At 44.3% G+C, this 19,146-nt stretch overlaps 1 protein-coding gene across 1 annotated transcript; it reads left to right on the top strand.

Annotated features, from left to right (window-relative positions):
• The first annotated feature begins 3,442 nt into the window (after positions 1 to 3,442).
• Positions 3,443 to 9,176, top strand: sox18 (SRY-box transcription factor 18). Its single transcript, XM_053849292.1, has 2 exons — positions 3,443 to 4,164; positions 5,684 to 9,176. Exons 1-2 carry the CDS (start codon positions 3,780 to 3,782, stop codon positions 6,991 to 6,993), a joined length of 1,695 nt encoding a protein of 564 aa, XP_053705267.1. The 5' UTR covers positions 3,443 to 3,779; the 3' UTR covers positions 6,994 to 9,176.
• Positions 9,177 to 19,146: the final 9,970 nt, after the last annotated feature.

Genomic DNA, 19,146 nt, shown 5'->3' with positions numbered 1-19,146 from the left:
ATGCCATAAAACAAAATGGTTCAGAAAGTGGTTATTTTTACACAAATGTTGGTTACATCTACCACCACTGGTGTTATCTTATGGCTCGTTTTTCCAATTCTATTCATGTATTTCTTTCAGGAAATATCGATATTTTTAACTTCTCAGGGGGTTTCACAACATCTTTGTTTCTTGAAAAATGTTCTGATTGAAATAATCATAGGCCAAAGGTTATTCTAATAAGGTCGAGGGCCGAGTTCTTTCTCCTTTGCCGTGTGTGTCCCAGCCTTTGTGTCAGTGTGTGATGAAGGTAGGGGATTCCCGCTGCGACCCGTGTCTCCCATCCATCATCACACACACTTCCCTTCTTCAGCATATTCAGAAATAGAACAGTGTGTGAACATGACCTCTCCCACACACAAACACTCTCACTTGCTCAAACACACCCATCACGATGCCATTGTGTATCTCAGAAGGCGTGTGTGCACAGGCATGCAGCGTGGAAGGTAAGAAATCCACCCACTTGTCCGTCCCTCTCGCTCCTGCTCTGTTCTCTCTCGCCATGAAGTCTGGAGCGGCGGCCAAATTTCCGTAATGGCAAAGGTGTGGTGTGATGTCCGCGCACACACACAGCATAAATACACAAACTGCTTTCTGATTGAAAGTTCACACATCGTGAGGCTGTGACAAGATTATGAAGATGTCCTGAAAGTGAGGCGCTGTCTTTAGACCTGAGGCAACGGCCCGCTGATTCACAGCAAACAACAATTGTAGGATGTTGCTCCAGTTAAACTTGAAATACCAAACATCATTTGAAGTGATTTCAGTCCATTCACATGAACAGCAGTCCGATGAATCACAACAGACTACCTTGTACGTGAGCTCATTGGTGCACCGTTCCAAAGGCTAACCCTCGATTCTACAACCCTTCGGACCAAGTACAACGGCCCAAATGAACGTGTCTTGGCAGGAGCTGGCAACAGGCCAGCGTGCAGGTTGTACACATTTGGTTGTAACCTGTCCCTCTCCAGAGAAAATTGGATTAAGACAATAAGACACCACTGTTTTAATCACAGAAATATGACAAATGGAGCCAGAAGTACAAGTGATCTACGAGAACAAGCATTAAAAGTTCCAGATCTGTCGAGGAGAATCGAGACTCATCATTCAACTGTTCAGTAAAGCGTTGAAAAACCCAAATACAGTTGACATGGTGGAGTCTATTGGTGCCGTTTAAAAGCCTGGCAGCACAACAAGCTGCTGTCACTTCGTAGATGTTTGCCTGGTGCCAGTCGAAAGCTGCTATAGCGATGATCACAGGGTAGTGAATTAAAGAACATGACTTCAGTGATGAGAAGAACCTTGTTAGCGCTCATGCTGCAGGGTTCTGCACAGGCTGGGAACTGTGACTAACACACACGCACACACACACATCAGAAGTAGCCTGGGACAGCACAGAGGGAGTAGTTCCTGGTTGGTCAAGCAGGAGGCTGAGAGACGCCACAGCAGTCTCCCTTGGAGCTGGGTGTGGGGAGGAAAGTGTGTGTGTGTGTGGATGTGCGTGTGTGCGCAGGGTCATTACATTGTGGTGAAGGGAGGTGGGGGGCTACTTGTCCTTGGCAGACACACAAAAGACTCAGTATAGAAGGTTCATCCTCTTATTTAAGTCATGTTTGGAAAATTCTCCTGAATATGGACGGATTTAAAGTGAGCAAGGGGCACGGAGAAAACTTTTCATTCCATTTAGAAAAGCAGCAGTAACACAACTTTGAACCCACTTGTCGGGGTGAACTTCTCAGCTTCAGGTGTTGTGACTCAAAAAGTGCTTGTCCAGTTGGTCCGTTGTAGGCTTCAAAGATATTTGCAGCAGTGCACCACAAGCATATGCCAGTGAGTTCCACAGGACTTTAAAAATTCCTGCCAGCTCAGAACACGCATTTGGGTTGTAATGTGGTTTTCTTTCCTGCAGTTTTTGTCAAATTAATCAAAATCTTGTTTCTTATCGTTCCATTTTTTTGGTCACAAAACCACTCCATTATCACCCGAGTCATTGCTGACACTGTTGTGGCTGTCTGCGTCCTTTGTTTGACACTTCAACATGCACTCAGATGATCTTCATTTGAGTTCTTGAACGTTCTTCAAGAGGCCATCAACAAAGCCGAACCAGCAAAACTCATCTCAACAGTACGTGTCTCAATTCTGGACTTCTTTGGAAGCCAGTAAGACTTCCATTTTAGCTCACCTTGACCACTCCTTGTAGTCACGCTTGTCCTCCACAGGTCCTCCTTTGTGGCATCCAGTCTATGACAAGTGTAACATCCCACCGAGGGAGTCCTACAGGTCTGAGTGAATCTTTAAGGCAGAGGCTGCTGGCCATGAATCGGGCTGTTTGATGCAGGAAACTTCAGCCAGTCATTTAAGGTAGGCAAATCCATAAACCTCAAGTTTTGTCCCTCCCTAAAACAACCTTTATTTTAAACGTATTCAAATAAAAATTGTGCTTTGTCGAATTTTTATATTTTTATTTCAGGAAAGATTAAAAAAAAAAACATAGTGGTGAACACTTTTTGCCAGTACTTGTCGTCCCCAAAATATTCTCAGTTAACTTAACAGAATAAAAAAATTAAATAAAAATAACTCACAAACAGTTCTGGAATGAGGAGCGAGCGTGAGAACATTTTGTAATATTGCGAGACCATTTTAAATGGCATGTTCCAATGAAATGGCAGCAGGGCCGAATGCTCCACTGAGCTCAGCACATCGCAGCTTCAATTCTCTTCACTTAAAACTTACCATATCGATCTTCAAACGCCTTCAAAATAGCATTTTCATGATATTTTTACAATTTAGCTGTTTGGTGTCTCACTGAACTCAAGTATGTGGCGCTGTAAACTTCAACCACTAATCACTCTGGCTGCGACTGCGGTCTCTTCTGTCACCACTGTCTTGGCCGTGCACACACTCGTGCACGCTCGGCGAGGCGCACGCCAACTGGGACCTGACAGAAATCCACATCTTACGATTGCGTCAAAAGGCTTGTCCTGAGGAGGCAGTATGAGGCGATGCATGTCATGAACGTGTGTGTGTGTGTGCGCGCGCGCGCGTCTTGAATGTGTGTACTGGTGTGTGAGAAGCTGCGTTCTCAGTTGGGCAGAAACAATGGAACCTCTCTGATTACATCTCCCTGTTCATGCACAGTGTGTGCGAGAGCATGTATATGTGTGTGTAGCTTCAGGAGGGAGGAAAGGGTGGCGGACACAGCGGAGGAAAGGGGGGAGGCCACACTACAGACCACCCCTCGCCCTCCTTTTCTCCGGCTCCCACACACGCTGCTCCCCTGGCCTCGCCTGCCTGGCGTCTCATTGGTGAGATCGCCAGACATGTATTTATGTGATTGGCCAGGGCGGGGTGTATATAAACGTTACGTGGGTCGGTCAAGTCTACCCACAAGTTTCAAAACTTCTGGTCCGGACAGACAGAGGAGAGACAGTGAGTCACAGAGTGACAGAAGGGACTTGGGCTCTGGACAAAGCGACTCACCGCACGCTCCAAACAAGAACTGTTGTTGTTTGAGAAAGACAGACGGTGACGAAGAGAAGGAGGCCTCGCGGAACATTTTCAGGAGAATATCCAGCCGCACAGATCACTTCTCCAAGTCCTCCTCTTTTTCCTTGAATCCTGATGTTTGTCTTTGGAATTTCTGCTGCAATTCACTCCATTTTTACTTGCGCCAGAACTTTAAAAACCAACAAGACGAGGCAGGCATTCGCACGAAAGTTGAACCCAAAACACATTCTGGGATGAATTTGGTAGACTCCGGTTTATCCAGAGAAACTCTTCTCCATCGAGGTCAGGTGTCACTCAGAGACCCTTGGGCCTCTCGAACACCGAGTCCTTCTTCTGACCCTGAAATGGGTTTCGAGCAGAACCTGTCTGGAGACTGCAGTTCTCCTGAAGGACTTGGAAGCGGAAGCCTCAAAAGAGGGGAAGCCAGGATTTCGGAACGGCACAGTCCGGAGTTGACCTCAAGTTTGGCGGCAGGTGCGAATGATGGAAAAGCCACGGGAGGTGAACAGAGGATCCGAAGGCCCATGAACGCCTTCATGGTTTGGGCCAAAGACGAGAGGAAGCGGCTTGCTCTGCAGAACCCCGACCTACACAACGCTGTGCTCAGCAAAATGCTCGGTAGGTCACATAAATGTTCAATGTTTGTCAAGAAATCTGAGGTCTTCATTTCAATTCCACCAACAGCTGCCAGTTCACTGAGCACACAGGATCATGTCGAGACGGTTTTCCCCAAGTCCTAGTCACAAAGTTTGAAAAGAACCCCCAGCAAATCGATCACAATTTGCTCAGAAGATTTAATCAAGTTTCAATTTACCAAGGACTAGTCAAGTCAAGGGTAATATTCAGTTACCGCTCATGCATGTGAAATGAGGATAAACATGTTCTCAGGGCCATAAGGATTTACTTTTTGCTGCACACTGATCCGCCCCCAACATTCAGTGAATCAAACCTTCCTTATAGAGGATGGACTCACATGAGCTGACCAAGCAGAGGCATAAACCAGACTGGGACTGACTCGCTCATAACAACAACAGAATTCATGTCATCAAATACTTGACATGGATCGATGATAGCGCGCCGAAGATGACCAGAAAGTCACAGATGGTGGCTCCTCCACAAGAGAACCAGAGCCCCGACTGTTGCGTAATGAATCTAATAAACAAAGGGCTCAGCAGAACATGAGGATAGAATCATTTTTAAGCCCCCCAAAAAACCCAAGAGACTTCAGATGTTGAGTCACAGATTAACAAGTTTAACTTTGAAGCAACATGCAGGAGCAGAAAAATAAAAAACAACAACTGACTGTAGAACTTTACGGAGAATAACAAGCCTGTTTTTGTTTCTTTCCTTCTTCACAAAAAATGATCACCAAGGTAAATCACTTTTTCAGGTTCTTAAGTCACCTGTCCATCACAGTAAAGGTCATAACAAAGGCTGTAGCTGTTCTTCTACTCTCTGTCTTTCTAGAATGAAGTATATCCCAGACAAGTTTGCATGAAATTCAATTCATGTAATCCTTTGTATTTCTGTGTTTCCTATCAGGGGTTGCCACCTTCACTTATCTTGAACACTATCTTCTTCATCTCTTATCCACTGCCTGGTTGTCCTCCTCTTCTCTTTTTACCTGGGACCTCCACAGCGAGCATTCTCTGTCTAACACCTCTGTACACACGTTTCTGCTCTTGTCCTTCCAGCAACCTTCCTGCACTCTCCACTTCTCCTCTCTTCATCTATGTCCATTACTCTGGACCAGCTGATCCTAAAATCTCATCTGCTTCTCACACTGTGATTCTGTGTGCTTGAGAATTGAGTCCAAATATAACCATTTAACGATACACTTATGTAAGATGACGTTCATGTGTCATCTACTCGTACTCTTGCCTTGTCCTGGGAGATTAAACTGGAGTCATAAATATATATATTACACATATTTTACAGCCAAAGATGAAAGCACATGCACATTATAAAACGTAAGTGTTGGTAACTTCCTGCATAAGCTCAGATGTAACAGGTTTTCCCAACAACTCTCACGGCAGTATACATTCTGGTGATGTTTCTGTATCACGCTGTGTTTTAAACATGACATACAATAAATAGTCAGAATGATAACATAGTCGTGTCCTTGTAAATCTCCCAGGTCAGTCTTGGAAGGCATTGAACGCCACAGACAAGCGGCCGTTTGTGGAGGAAGCCGAACGTCTCCGGGTCCAACACCTCCAGGATCATCCGAACTACAAGTACCGCCCTCGTCGCAAGAAGACCACAAAAAAGCTAAAGCGGGTTGAGCCGGGGATCTTGCTCCAGAGCTTGGCCCAAGGAGGAGCATCTGCCCTCGGATTGGGTTCTGGTATCAGCTCTTTCGGCTCAGAAAGCGGCTCGGGAAATTCTGGTTATGGTCATTTGGGCGGCCATCACTCGCATCCGACCCACTCGCACCACTTATTACCCTCCGTCTGTCACTTCAAGGACCTGCAGACTGCGGGGCACCCAGAGCCCGAGAGCTACGGGCTTCCCACTCCAGAGATGTCTCCTTTGGATGTTCTGGAGGATGGAGGTGAATCTGTGTTTTTCCCTCAACATATGCAGGACGAGAGTGCAGTGGGAGGCTGGAGTGGGTACAACCACACCCTGCACCATCATAGCTTCCATTACAGCCATGCTTACAACAGCCAGCAGAACACAATGCACAGCGCATCATTGGCACACAGTCAGACTGCCGGATCCAGCGGAGGCTCCCCTCTGAACGCGACCCTGAGTCCAAGCAGAAGCTCAAGACTGTCATGTGTCGAGTCAAATTCAAGCATTAGCACCACTGTCTTTTCGAGCGCAGTCAATACCAGGTTAAACCCAACACAGTCTTCAAGCCCGCACATTACTCTGAGGAGCTCTATAAAGTGTCCTCCACCTCCCCCTGACACGTCTTCCAGTCCATACCCGACTTCTACCCTCCCTGAGACGAACAAGCCTCAGCAACCGCCTCTGTGCGCAGGCCCGGTGGGCTACTTCAGTCAGATCTACAGAGGCAGTGGTCAAAACCAGTACAACTCTCCCAACCTGGGCCAGCTTTCACCCCCACCCGAATCTTCTCCATTGCTCTCTTCCTCCTCTACACAGGCGTCAACATTCCTATCCCCGCTAGACCCAGACACTTCCACCCATCTAGGCTCGTCCTCCTCAGCTGAGTTCTGGTCAGAGGTGAACAGGCAGGAGTATGATCAGTATGTACAGAGGGAGCAGGCCTATGGCGCATGCGGAGGAAGCTCCAAGGCCCTGGTAGGACGCAGCGGTAACAGCTTAGGCGGTAGCAACGTCGGCGGAATCATCAACAGGGAGTTCAGCAGCATGATGGGTGGGGCGGGAGGGTGCGACGACGGAATCAGTCCTCTCATATCTGCTCTGTCTGACGCCAGCAGTGCTGTCTACTACAGCGCCTGCATCACTGGATGACTTGTTGCAGTCAGGTTTCTTCGTGCATGAATAGAAAACGGTCCCTGAGTTGGAATACATTGGTCCAGTTAGCTAGTGCTGTAATAGTTAAATAGCTAGCTCTGCTAGAACGCAAGCAAATGTTAACTTGTACAACAGCATGACTTCAACAGTAGCTAACTCAAAGGGATAAGGAATCACCCAAATGACAGCAAAGGCGACAGGAACTATCCCTCGTGTGCGAGAAGATCAGCCTCATTCTGTCATTGCATTCATGCCGCTGCTTATTGGAACTACAAACAACTGGGTTCAAATACAAATTAAAAAGGGAAAAAAATAGAACCAATAACTCAATGACTTGTGTTCAAAACAAGTCATCTCCTTAATGGCTCTGTGTGTTTTGTGGTCTTACAAAAATATTTTCCTCGCATCAAATGCTTCTTCTCAGGCGCTGTCAAAGGTTCATAGCTCCTGAAGTGTATGAGACTCATGACACTGAAGACGACAATGATGTGAGGGAAACAACTGAGATGCACACAGAGAACGGGAATTTGAAAATGTGATCCTTCACTGCAGCTATGCCGGGAAACCCTTGGCCACTACTCAAGCACAGACCACCAATATATATACACACCACAAACTATCAGGGTATTTTACGAGCCGTGTGAAGTATCCTCCGACTTGCCTTGTTTCCTCTTGGTTTTGGGCCTTGTGCAAGACAATGTTGCAAGATCTCACATGGACATAAATCTTCAATTTGAAACCTTTGAGTGAAACAATCACAATCTGTCCTGTCCCAATGTACCATGTCATTGTGTGCTGTTGGCAGCATGTGGAGACTCTGTTGTTCCTATTTGCACTGGGTTTTATGTTGGAACTGTATAGTGAGAAAACTACTAGTTATAATTGTTAACTTTTAAGTATGTGTTGTACAGAAGAAAAAATATTATCGGTGCTTTTTTTGTGTTTGAGGAGTAGTTTGACATTTCTTGAAAGGGGTTCACATTCGATCAGAATTTTGGGGTTTGACACAAACGGCGTTGTTTCACATCCAACCATGAATATTGCGCAAGTCTTTTGGTGTTTTCTTAGAGGGTCACGACAAGTCCTCCACCTTATCTGATCTTGTAGCTCCCGCCAAGTCACGCCTGTCTATCTAATCCATGATCTCCATGAGTTCTTCATCCAACACGTCTCCTGACTCTCCCCTCCATCTGCCCAAACATCTGACCTCCCTAACTTTGTCTCCAGACCTCATGTGACACCCCCAACTGCCACTTCTAACTGCTTCCTACATGAAACAATAGCGTGATAAATCTCTGCTTCTCTCTGAAATGTCAAAGTTGTCCTTTTATTTCCAATATTTTCCATTGTATGAAAAGAAGTTTGTAATTGTGAAGTGCTATTAGATGTCAAAGTGCCACTAATGGGTCAAACGTGGGATATAATATCAAAGGAAATCTTTTTTTCTTTAGTCTGGCAGGATATTTAAGGAGGAATTTTATGGTTTTGTCCGTTCTGGGAAAATGAAAATCCACACTGTAGAGGTCTCTCTGTGTTTATGTAGCATCTCATAGTCAATAGTTCTGTATACGCCAGGAGCCAAAAGCTAAAGTTATAAATGTTTGTTCTGTCATCTGCGCTGAATTAGTCGCACAGACAATATGTTTTTGGATGGGGAACAGTAGAGCGAACTCCAGTGACTCAAGTGTCAGCAGTTGTATTCACCACACAGTCTTTGCGGCCGCTCTCGTTTGAAAACAGAGCAAGAGGAGATTCTTCCAGAATGTCCTCTGGAGGATGAAGCCACGGAGCAGTGGCAGTTCAAACTCTCAAGACAGAAAAAGTCTTGCACATCTGCATTTGACATTCTTTTCTATTGACACCAAACAGAGTTTTGTTTCCATTTTAATTTACTGTGACACACGCAGAACATCAGAGCGGGATGGCTTTTTTTTTTCTTCTTTCAAGTCTTCAAGTGCAATAACTCTGGAGCTTTTGGTAATAATTATCTTTTGAAAAAACACTAAAATGTTTCTTCTATTTCTTTTAACAGATTTGATTTTTTTTTCCGATTTAAAACCAGGGTTTTCCCAGAAGTGTCACTGTGATGTTTCAAAATCTGTCTGACAGGGATGTTGTGACTTTATATTAATGTTTTTACACGTCAAATTGGGTTCAGGTTGTTTATATTTAAGAGAATGTTTGTGTTTTTTTCTAAATGATTCTGTACAGTTTACAAAATAAAGACTTCATAAAGACTGATTCACGAGTCTGAATAATGGAACTTTGAATAACTGATTTAACGGTCGGTCCGAAATACAGCCAGGAAGATATAACATTCTTTAGAGTTTTTGCTTTTTTATTCAAGCAAATTTGAAATGAAATGAAAAAAACAATGAGTCCAAAGAAATGGAAGTCAAATACAGGATGTTTTATGGACAAAAGGAGGAGTACGTAAGAAAACATATTAGCACTAACAGAAACCCAATATAAGTAACAGGAAAACAGCGATGTTAAAAAACAAATCTATGTCCTGTTAAGAAGCAGATGATGAGAAATGTCACAATTATTTAAAGAAAGAACAAATAAAAACGACATCTATTTGTATTTGAGGTGCCTGTTTGTGCGCCAAAAATTGCTGCACTGAGGAGGCCAACAGGCCTCGAGAGGAAGGACGGATGAAGTGGATCGAAATGACTCCCAGAAGCCATTAAAATGTGAGAAGCAGGGCCGTTAAACCAGGTAGATTTGGGGCCACATTTCCTTGGACCTCTGGGATTACATCTGTCACTGTTGCTCAAGAGAAATTCAAATGATACCTACTTTTTTTTTACAATAGAAAGTAAATATCTCTAATATTCCCCCCATTAAAACAATGGATCCACGCTGTCACACCTTCTAAAACGCTGCTGTGAATTCACCCATGAACTCATGTGTCACCGGCTGAGGTGGAAGACAGGAATTTGAAAAACGGGGAGGAAGCTCTTGTGGAAGTTTGGGATGTTCGGAAAGGGTGTGTATGTGTGTGGCAAGCAAGCCAGCGAGAGGAAGAGGTGTGTATTTTTGTGGGAACACCTCACCCTGGACTGTTACCCGCACTGGAAAAGATAACACCGGAGAATTCCCCTTTTCCCAGCTGGAAGTTCACATGTGAGCAGTGCCGCGACGCTTCCATGTGAGTCATGTTCTGCTGATACTCGAGGTCCTCCCTGCAGGTTAAGGGGGGAACAGCCCCCAACAACATTTCATTGAACTGTTCCTTTGGAGTGAGTGAATTTGAAACGTAATAATAAAAAAATAGATGCATTTGATGGACGAGCAAAGAGTAAACAGGGAGAATACAAACAAAAGTGGGGAAGACAGAGCGAGCGGGACTTTCCCATCTTTCTTGTGATATTTTATTGGCCACATGTGGTTGAAATGTCAGATGTGTCACCACGGCTGACTCTTGTTTGTGCTTTTGACTGCTCTCAACTTGGCGTGTTGCGGAGTTCCTTTACTGTCTTAAACAGTCGCGACATTTTCGCTCTCAAACCTAAATTCGATTCTGATGCTTGCCTCATGTCTCTCTACTGTACGAGCCAGCGCAGCCAAGCTCCTGTCGGAATGGAATAGCCGATATTGATCCTGAGCAAGATGTTGGAACACTTATTCATATCGTCTATTCTTTTTCTGGCCCGCTGCGTTGTGTTAATTCGACCCAACAGGGTGACGGTCATGCGTTTTGAATGAATCACTTTGTCTTGTTGTCGTCATCTGAAGCATGAGAATCACCGTTCAAACAACAAAAGCATCAAGTTTTGACATAAGAGATTTGGGAAATATGACAAGTGGCGTGACCGGAGTTGAGAGCGTCATGCAGAGAAGGTTGGAGACCAAGTCAGGGAGGCCGAGGAGAGACAATGGTGATGAGAAACGCTGGCTGGAAATACAGACATCAGGTAAAAGGAGAGGAAAAGCAGTGACCGTCTGACAGTGGCAACGCTCATGGTGAAAAGGAAGATGTGCCACGACTACTGCAGGGAACTCGGGATCTGAGGAAGAAAATTGTGGCTTAAATGTCCATTTCTGTACCAGAAAACAGGGAATTAAAGTTGATTCAATTTGGCAAGTAGCCACACTGACCGGATCATACTCATAATACAGATGATGTCATGGATTTCTCAGCATTTCCCCCTGCGTCGGGTCCTTTTCCACCCCCACTACTTCCTGTTTTTTGCCTCTGCAGGAAGTAGCTCAGCATTCACTTCCTGTCTCGTACACAACTGGGAGCCAGAAGAAAGGCTTCACCTTGCGCTAACTGGTCGGAATACGGCTTCCAACGAAAGACAAGTCGAGTGGAGGAAGTGCAGATCAAGAAAAGGACACATCCATGCGAGGTCATGGCTGGACAATCGTAACCGCTCACCATTTGAAGTGTGGGAGCCCAGGCTTCTCATTTGGGAGGAAGCTGGATTGTACTTTTATTGACCTGGTGACAGAGGATCTATTTTCACTGCTCACAGGAGAGAGACAATAAGATCTGACCCTGAGTGAAGTTGTATTCTTTGAATTGACACCAGGGCTTGACAGATGTCTTTGACCCCGCATCTGTAACTCGTGGAAGCTTCAAGTGTCTGTGTTTGTTCAAGGACCACCACCCAAAAGCCTGGATATAAATACGAGATCACTCAATCCGTCTTTATTTATCACGGTGTAAGGTGTCAAAAAAAAGTAGTTCATGAAAAAGGTACAAGAATAAGAAGAGTAGAATATAAAAAATAATAGGTCGCCCAGATTATAATAATACTCATAAAAATAAAACATAAAAATATAAATCCAGGTCCCATTTACAAGAAAAAGGAAAGGAAGCCTCTGAACCCGTGATGGACAAAGAAAATTCCTATTAATAATCTGTTCTTTCTCTGGCACTCAGGGATGCAGCACAGATTTAAAACTATGGCAAACACATTGTAATAAAAGACAATAGAGGGCCAACGCTGCCATGTTCATCTCTCACACCACCTGGATGGGTTGAGCAGCAACTCCATGTTTGGGGCACTGCTCAAACCCCAAAGTGCTGAGGCGAACGCCGGAACAATGAAAGACGGATGTGAGGCCATTGCGATGACTCGGGGGAGGCAACGTAGTTTGCCACTTAAATGCCTTGGACATTATAATGTCTTCCCTCTCCAGTCATCTATCATCATCTTTCACAGCTCTTTTCAGTGGGGGCGTCAAACCTCCGTCGGCTTGGTTGCCTTGGCTTTCCAGAGATTGTTGGTTTTTTGGGATCAAGCCGTGGGCAGACGTAACCACTGGCCTTGACTCTGTCTCAGTGACAACAAGCCAATCGGTTGAGAGAGAATCTGAGTCCGCTCCTGCATGTCTACCTCCAGTCATGAATAAAAACGGCAACATTGACATTCACAAAATGGGTCCTCCCTCTTCACCTGTGCCATCATGAAAGGAAATTCTTTGATCAGAATTACGACCAGATTGCTAAAGAAAAAAAAACACCCAAGATAAATGACTGGTTCAGTGAAAAAAAAGAGGACATTTCTCGGGACTGTCGACTCCATGTGGTCTGAAAGGGCTAATTTTAAACCCAGAACAAAAGTCCCCAAGCTATATGTGGACGAAACCTTCTCATAATTGGAGTTATTTATCTTTCTGGCTCCCTTGGTTTTCCAAAAAACTACAAGTGCGTCTAAACACTGGTTTCGTGAGAGCGCCACTGATGTGGAAATCTCCCAAAATTAAAAGGAATTTCAGCCCATTTTTATAAGCTGTTGCTGTTGTCTGCTGCATGGTAACATGCGCTGACGCCGTGCGGTGGTGTGTGTCTCCGTCTGTGTTTGCGAGCGTGTGTACGTGTGTGGTGGCTTGGTGACCCAGCGTGACGCCGCTGTAAGCTGCGCTCGTGGCTGCCAGCAGACTGTGAGAATAAAAGTTATGACGGACGTAAAAAAGCAAACACCCAGGGAGCGAAACGTTGAAGGGAGATGTCAAGAGGGCACAGAGGTGAAGCAGGATGGAGATCAGAGGACACGTCCAGTTCAGAGATAGCTGAACTATATTTATTGGGAAGGGAAAAGCTAAAAAACTACAGTATTTATAGATGTGCAAAAACTACAATCTGTCAAATCTGATTGATGCTGAACTATAAGTATGTTGTAAAACTGGTGAGTCAGCAGGCTAAAAAAAAAATGGGAAAAAAACGAACATTGTGCATCTTATTTTGGTCACTCATTCTGTTTTTTTTTCCTCTTTGCCATCTCAGGTTTCCCTTCCATTGGCCTCAGAGTGCGCATGTGTGTGCGCGCCCGGAGCCGTGGGATGAAGCGTGTGGTCTCACCACTGGTATCACTGTGGACAGAGGGGCACCTCTGCCTTGCCCTTATAAAAACAGTGGGGTTTTATACGCACGAAGAAAAAAAAACATTGTTATTATTTATATTTTTGTGACAACAACTCATTTATTTGAAAAAGATTTATGACCACCATGTATTTGTTTGTTTCCCTGCGGCGAGAATCTTGCGCTATAAGTGATTCCCTTCCTTATTTGGGCATTGCATCCTCGTGCATTTGATTCGCTTGCATTCATTCATCACCTTGGTTTGTTGCTGGACAGTGGGAGGAACCAGGAGGAAGCCACGCAAGGAACCTCCACACAAACTCCTCATATAAGGGACTGCGCTTGGCTTGGCTTTGCATCTCGTCTGAGGTTGACTTGAGGAGGGATTATCGAAAGCAACGTTTTTTAAATTTCAGTGTGTTTCAAGTGTTGTGTTTCAGTCCAAAAATACAGTTCAGCCAAAACATTAATCAAAAAAAGGCAATGTTTCATTTCACTGAAATTAAAACCAACTGCGGCCAATGAAAAGCACAGAACAGTGGCTGCAGTGGGTTCGTCCGGAGATGGTGATGACGGTGATGGAGTCCAGCTGTGTTGAGTGGGATTGAGATCAGGTGGGGAGGATTGTCGGAGAGTGCAGAGTCGCTCAGGGGGTTGAGGACGGCTGTGACACCAAGTAAGCGGGAGGTTGCTTTTTTTATTTTAGTACATTTGTGAACCAACCTTGGTGTTGATAAGTTATTCAGTTATTAAAAAAAAAAACACTATCTGAGGAGAGAGTGCGAAATGACCTTGTCTCCAGAGGTCGAAGCATTCACAAAACGTGTGTTTTAGGAAGTGGCTGATCTTGAACTAAATGGTTTTCAGGTTGTTTTGGAGTCACTCTAGACAAACTGACATAAACAAAAGAAAATACAGTCACAGCTATGAGCTACGGAGCCCTGGAAGTGACATGCATGTGTTTATTTTTTTTGGATATGACATGTATGACTTTTTTTTTTAGTCCAAAATAACAGTTATCTCGATATTTTTTTATCCCAGGAAACGATTACTTCCTGGAACCTCTATCTCTCCCATGGCTTCGTAACTGTTCGCCAACGTTGTCAGTCACTGTCTGCAAGTCTCTGCACTTTTAACACTCTGATCAAGTGGCTTCTCGTCAAAATAATACCATACGTGGCATGTGTGACTTTATATTTTTTCTCCCGAGATAAAGTTATCTCGATAATTTGTATCTCGATATAATTTTTATCTTGGGATAAAAAAAAAAAAAAGTCATGCTTGTGGCTTCCAGGGAGGCGTAACACGTATAGCTTAGCCATGTATGGTATTATTTTGAGTAGACGGCACTTGATCAGAGTGTTGAAAGCGCACAGACTTGCAGACAGTGACTGACAACATTGACAGTTAGGAAGCCATGGGAGACATCGTGGTTCCAGTAGGACGTATACAAAATGCTTTGCCAGAGAGAGGCAGTTACGCAGGCGCTGACATTTACAATTGTATCGTGAGATAAAAATTATCTCTAACAGTTATCTCGAGATACAACACTAAAGAGTAATTTGGCTAAAGAGTAATTCCCAGCATATTTCTTGCTATAGCTGAAGTCTCCAGGAAATGATGCTCCCATGGAAACATGACTGCCTGTACAAGTCCTGTTTTCCTTCCAGTGGCGAGGGATGACTGAGAGACGGTGGATGGTGCCACACTTTTAAGAGCAGTAAGTGTCACAGTTTATAAACTAATTCATTGGTTTTATGATTCAGATTAAGAGACATTTGCAAGGCGCCACGTTGTGCTTAAAGAACAGCTTGCATTTATACCATCAACACCTTAAAATAACCAGTGACTGCATAATGTTTGGATGTTGTTTCTCTTGGTCAGGGTCCAGCAGCCTTCACAGGGGAAACAACCACCCAAACTACCATGAATAATAGATAGAGCATCAATGTTGATCGGCAGTCGGGAGAACATTTAAATTCCAAACAGGACATCCTCAATGGATTTCATGAAGTAACGCTACATAACAGGCGAGAGTTCCTCTACTCTGCCGCTAAATCACATTCTGAAAGAAGAAATGATGAATTGCAAACATGAATGTTGGGGCCGCTCGAACACTGAGTCATTGGTCAGACATTGCTGGGATGGCAGAGGGTACGAAAGAGTCAGCACGTAGAGGGAGAGCGAGGAAATGGAGGAAAGAGTGGAGATAAGAGAGTTCTCCTGTTTTGAGCTCTAAACATCCTGTCGAGTGGGAACCCCCCGACACAACAGGAGAACAGGTGTTTGAACGCCTCACACAAAGACATGCTCTCATCTCTTTACAGTCATTCTGTTAAGTTAGGTTGGCTTAAATGAGAGTGTCCTGAAACCATTTGCTTTCTTCTGTTGGGACCAGACCTCTTTACCCTTTAGGCAGCAAGTGGTAAGAATCCGAACAAGCCAAGCTGCAAATATGAAGTCTGATCTACTGTACACAAGCAGATGGCGGACACCTGCAACCTTTATATGAGCAACATTTGTGGCCTTGTTTATATCAAAGTTTGGAGTAAAAAACACATTGAAAAGAACTTGCACCCTATGGATTAATATCTCCACTATCACGTCACTATTATGGAAGCAACACAAGAAAAAAGGTATGTTACGATGGGCAATATTTTGCATATTATCCAACTTGGAAAAAAAATCAAGACAACTTCACTCTTCCTCTGTGGTTATAATCAGATAACTACTGTGGTGTGGAACATAGAAAATGATAGTTGAAGACAGTGAAGCTAATCCAGCCAATGATTGAAATAGCAAGTGAGAATGAAGTTTTAATGTGTGTTCACACAAATGTCCAGAGGACAGCACATCTACTCTGTTCAAAAACACGGTACAATGAAAAATGAAAAAATAAAACAAGTTTAGCAACCAAATATTGTATTATTTTTAATCAAACTTAAGATGCGAAATTTATATATATATATATATATATATATATATATATATATATATATATATATATATATATATATATATATATATATATATATATATTTATTGTTTGTTTAAATATTTTACTCGCAATTTTAGTTTTGAGTTGCCAGTATAATAATTGTTTGTATCCCCTTTTTGTCGATATGATACTGAATATTACTCAGTATGTGCACCGGAAATGGTTTTTGAGTTCACAAATGCGCTCCTCCGTGATATCCCTAAACCCGTTATTTGGAACGTAAATATGGGTCATTGTTTCTTTAGGCAACCTGTCAACGTGCATGGCGTCACAACACGCATGCACAACGCACTCGTGTCTGCAGTTCTTCAGTCCAGAACGGTGGCTCGACACGAGGTGACGTTGCAGACACTCACCAACAGAGAGCAGCAGAGGGGTTTCTCTCTCGCTTCTGTAATTGAACTGCGGCGAAACTGGCTACAACTGAACCGCATGCGCCTCTGAACATCACAACGGCAGGTCGGCAGAGTAGGACACAAGTCACATGAGAGCTCTCTATGACGAGTCAACTCAGATGTTTGAAACAGCTGTCAGAGCTGGATGCTGCTGCAGTGTTGCTGTGACGCTGCTGCCCACCGGTGTGTGTCACAGACATGAGCTCACTCTCTGGCTGTGATGTCACCTCGTCTCTCCCTCCCCTGTGCATCTTCTGCCAAGCTCTCCCTCCTCCCCAATTATTCAGCTCCCCTCTCTCCTTTTCTCTGCGTCCCTCCTCACACGATTGTTGATCAATGCCACATAAAAACACCTCATCTGGATTCCACACACCAACTTGTAAAGGACGTATTTCTCAACAGAACACCTTTAAAAATCTGTCAAGCGTCACACTGGCTGCGCGTTTGACGGCGAGCTATACTCCTGCGGACTTCGAAATGGTGCCTGTCATCTCACTGGAGGATAGTTAGTAGTCACACAAGGATCCCGTCTTATTTTTCTAGGCTGGAGGTCAGGTGACCTTTGTAAACATTGCGTTTTATTGAACCATGTTGAGTATTTTGTTGAATGATGGACCTGGGCTCAGAGCCAGTGTGATAAAGAGCTGAGAGACTGACTTAACCTCCACTTAAATTGCTGAAATGGATTCCTCAGTGCCACAGAGTTAGGAGTCTTCATTAAAACTGCGTTTGTTTCAGACAACACAAGACTAATAACTATAGATCCAGAGCCACGGATGTCGCCAGAACGTTTCAGCATCATCAAGCATTCAGTGAATTTGTACCCCGCTTTTCTTCTCTTCGGCCGAGTATCACTCTGCGTTTGTTCTAACCTACTGCAGCTCATGAAAACTTTATCACTGGACCGCTTTATGCTCTCTTTGGGCTGATGTTACTGACTCCAGCTGCTGTGCCGATATCTGTGAAATCGCAAGGAAGAACAAGAAAGAGCCAAAAGTGGAGTGGTTGCGCTCGGTGCGAAGTGAAAGTAGTGTGTCAGGGACAGAGTCATTTGCAGGCAGGGGCACACGTGGGGACCGTACTGTCAACAGACAAACCTCTGTATTATGAATGTATACTGTTGAAGTATGTGGGTAGGAGGTCAGGGCAATGGAGAAAAATAAAGGGTGGTGAAGAGGAGGGTGCAGGCAGGGGGCAAGGGCCGGAGATGGAGGGAATGGAAATGAATGAATGAATGAATGAATGAAACCTTATTTTTATAGCCCCAATTACACATCCTGAAAATGCTTTGAGACCTACTTGCTCATACACAGGGGACTTGAAAAGTACGGCAACAGATTTGACCCAATAGTGAGCTGGCATATCGCAGTTGACTCGAGCTCTATTCAAACCTGCGGTATTTGAAAGTGAACTTTTTGGGGGAAGGCTGCCGCAAAGGTCACAGAAGTTTTCCGGTTGACGCACGAACAAGAAGAATAGAAGGACGTCGAGCCACTGTTGTTTGTTAATGAGTCACAGCGGTGCGCAATTCAGGTGAACGATGACTGATGTCGACAACAAGGCGTTCTGTGCGATATGTTTTTCAAAGAGAGGAGCACAAGGATTTCTTTATCTGCACTGTTTTTTGCCGAACAAATACAGAACCATTCGACTCACAAATCAGGGCGGCTTCATTGGTGTCGATGTTTGGAGCAGCTTCAAACCTCTTCTTGTTCTGGATTAAAATCAAAGGAGGAGATCCTGACAGAGGGGTTGTGATGTCACCGTGACTCTGGGATGGCACTGTCGAGCTCCTCGGTCCCCCTCCATACGTGTGTATCACAGTGGAGTGTGATAGGACACTCCCCCATCATTTTAATCCAAATAGATGTCAGTTATTGCAGTATATTATGACCCTTTATAGTGGGGAAAGAGTATGGCCCAAGGATTGAGCCTTGTGGCACACCGTTTTTTCGACGCTTCCTTCAGTATCACAGTTCTCACACAGGACTTTGTGTGACTCCACTGCTCTTCTTCTGTTATAGTAATTCATCCCTCCTGTCTGGTTGCTCTTGTTTCCTAAATTACCAAGCCCTCCTTTTAATTCCCCTTCCTTTTTGCTTTTATTTCTCCCCTCTGCGTTCAGCGTCTCCATCAGCGGAACCACAGAACTCTGAAGTAATTAAGCTCAGACCACATTGAGGGATGCTGGTCATAAATAAACAAGCGTAAGTGATATGAAACTACAGAGGAGTGCGCCGGCGAGGGAAGTCTCACCATCAGTCATGTTTTGGAAGGGACTGAATGAACAGAAATACTCCTCTGTGTATTTTGATTTTCAAAGGCTTTAAGTTCAAATCCAAGGCCACAAAAGGAGTTAAGAACAAAAAATACAGCTTGGAAAATCAACTGTCATAAGGGCTGTTTGTAATTTGACTGGTGGAAATAGTTTATATCTGCGA

Source organism: Synchiropus splendidus, chromosome 18 (assembly GCF_027744825.2).
Source record: "Synchiropus splendidus isolate RoL2022-P1 chromosome 18, RoL_Sspl_1.0, whole genome shotgun sequence".
Taxonomy (NCBI): Eukaryota; Metazoa; Chordata; class Actinopteri; order Syngnathiformes; family Callionymidae; genus Synchiropus; species Synchiropus splendidus.
This window is presented reverse-complemented; position numbering and strand designations above follow the sequence as displayed.

Excerpts from the sequence above, each read along its gene's own strand:
- sox18 (XM_053849292.1), top strand. The coding sequence starts at position 3,780 with ATGAATTTGGTAGACTCCGGTTTATCCAGAGAAACTCTTCTCCATCGA. Across the intron at positions 4,165-5,683 it reads TGTGCTCAGCAAAATGCTCG|GTCAGTCTTGGAAGGCATTG; the intron begins GTAGGTCACATA and ends TAAATCTCCCAG.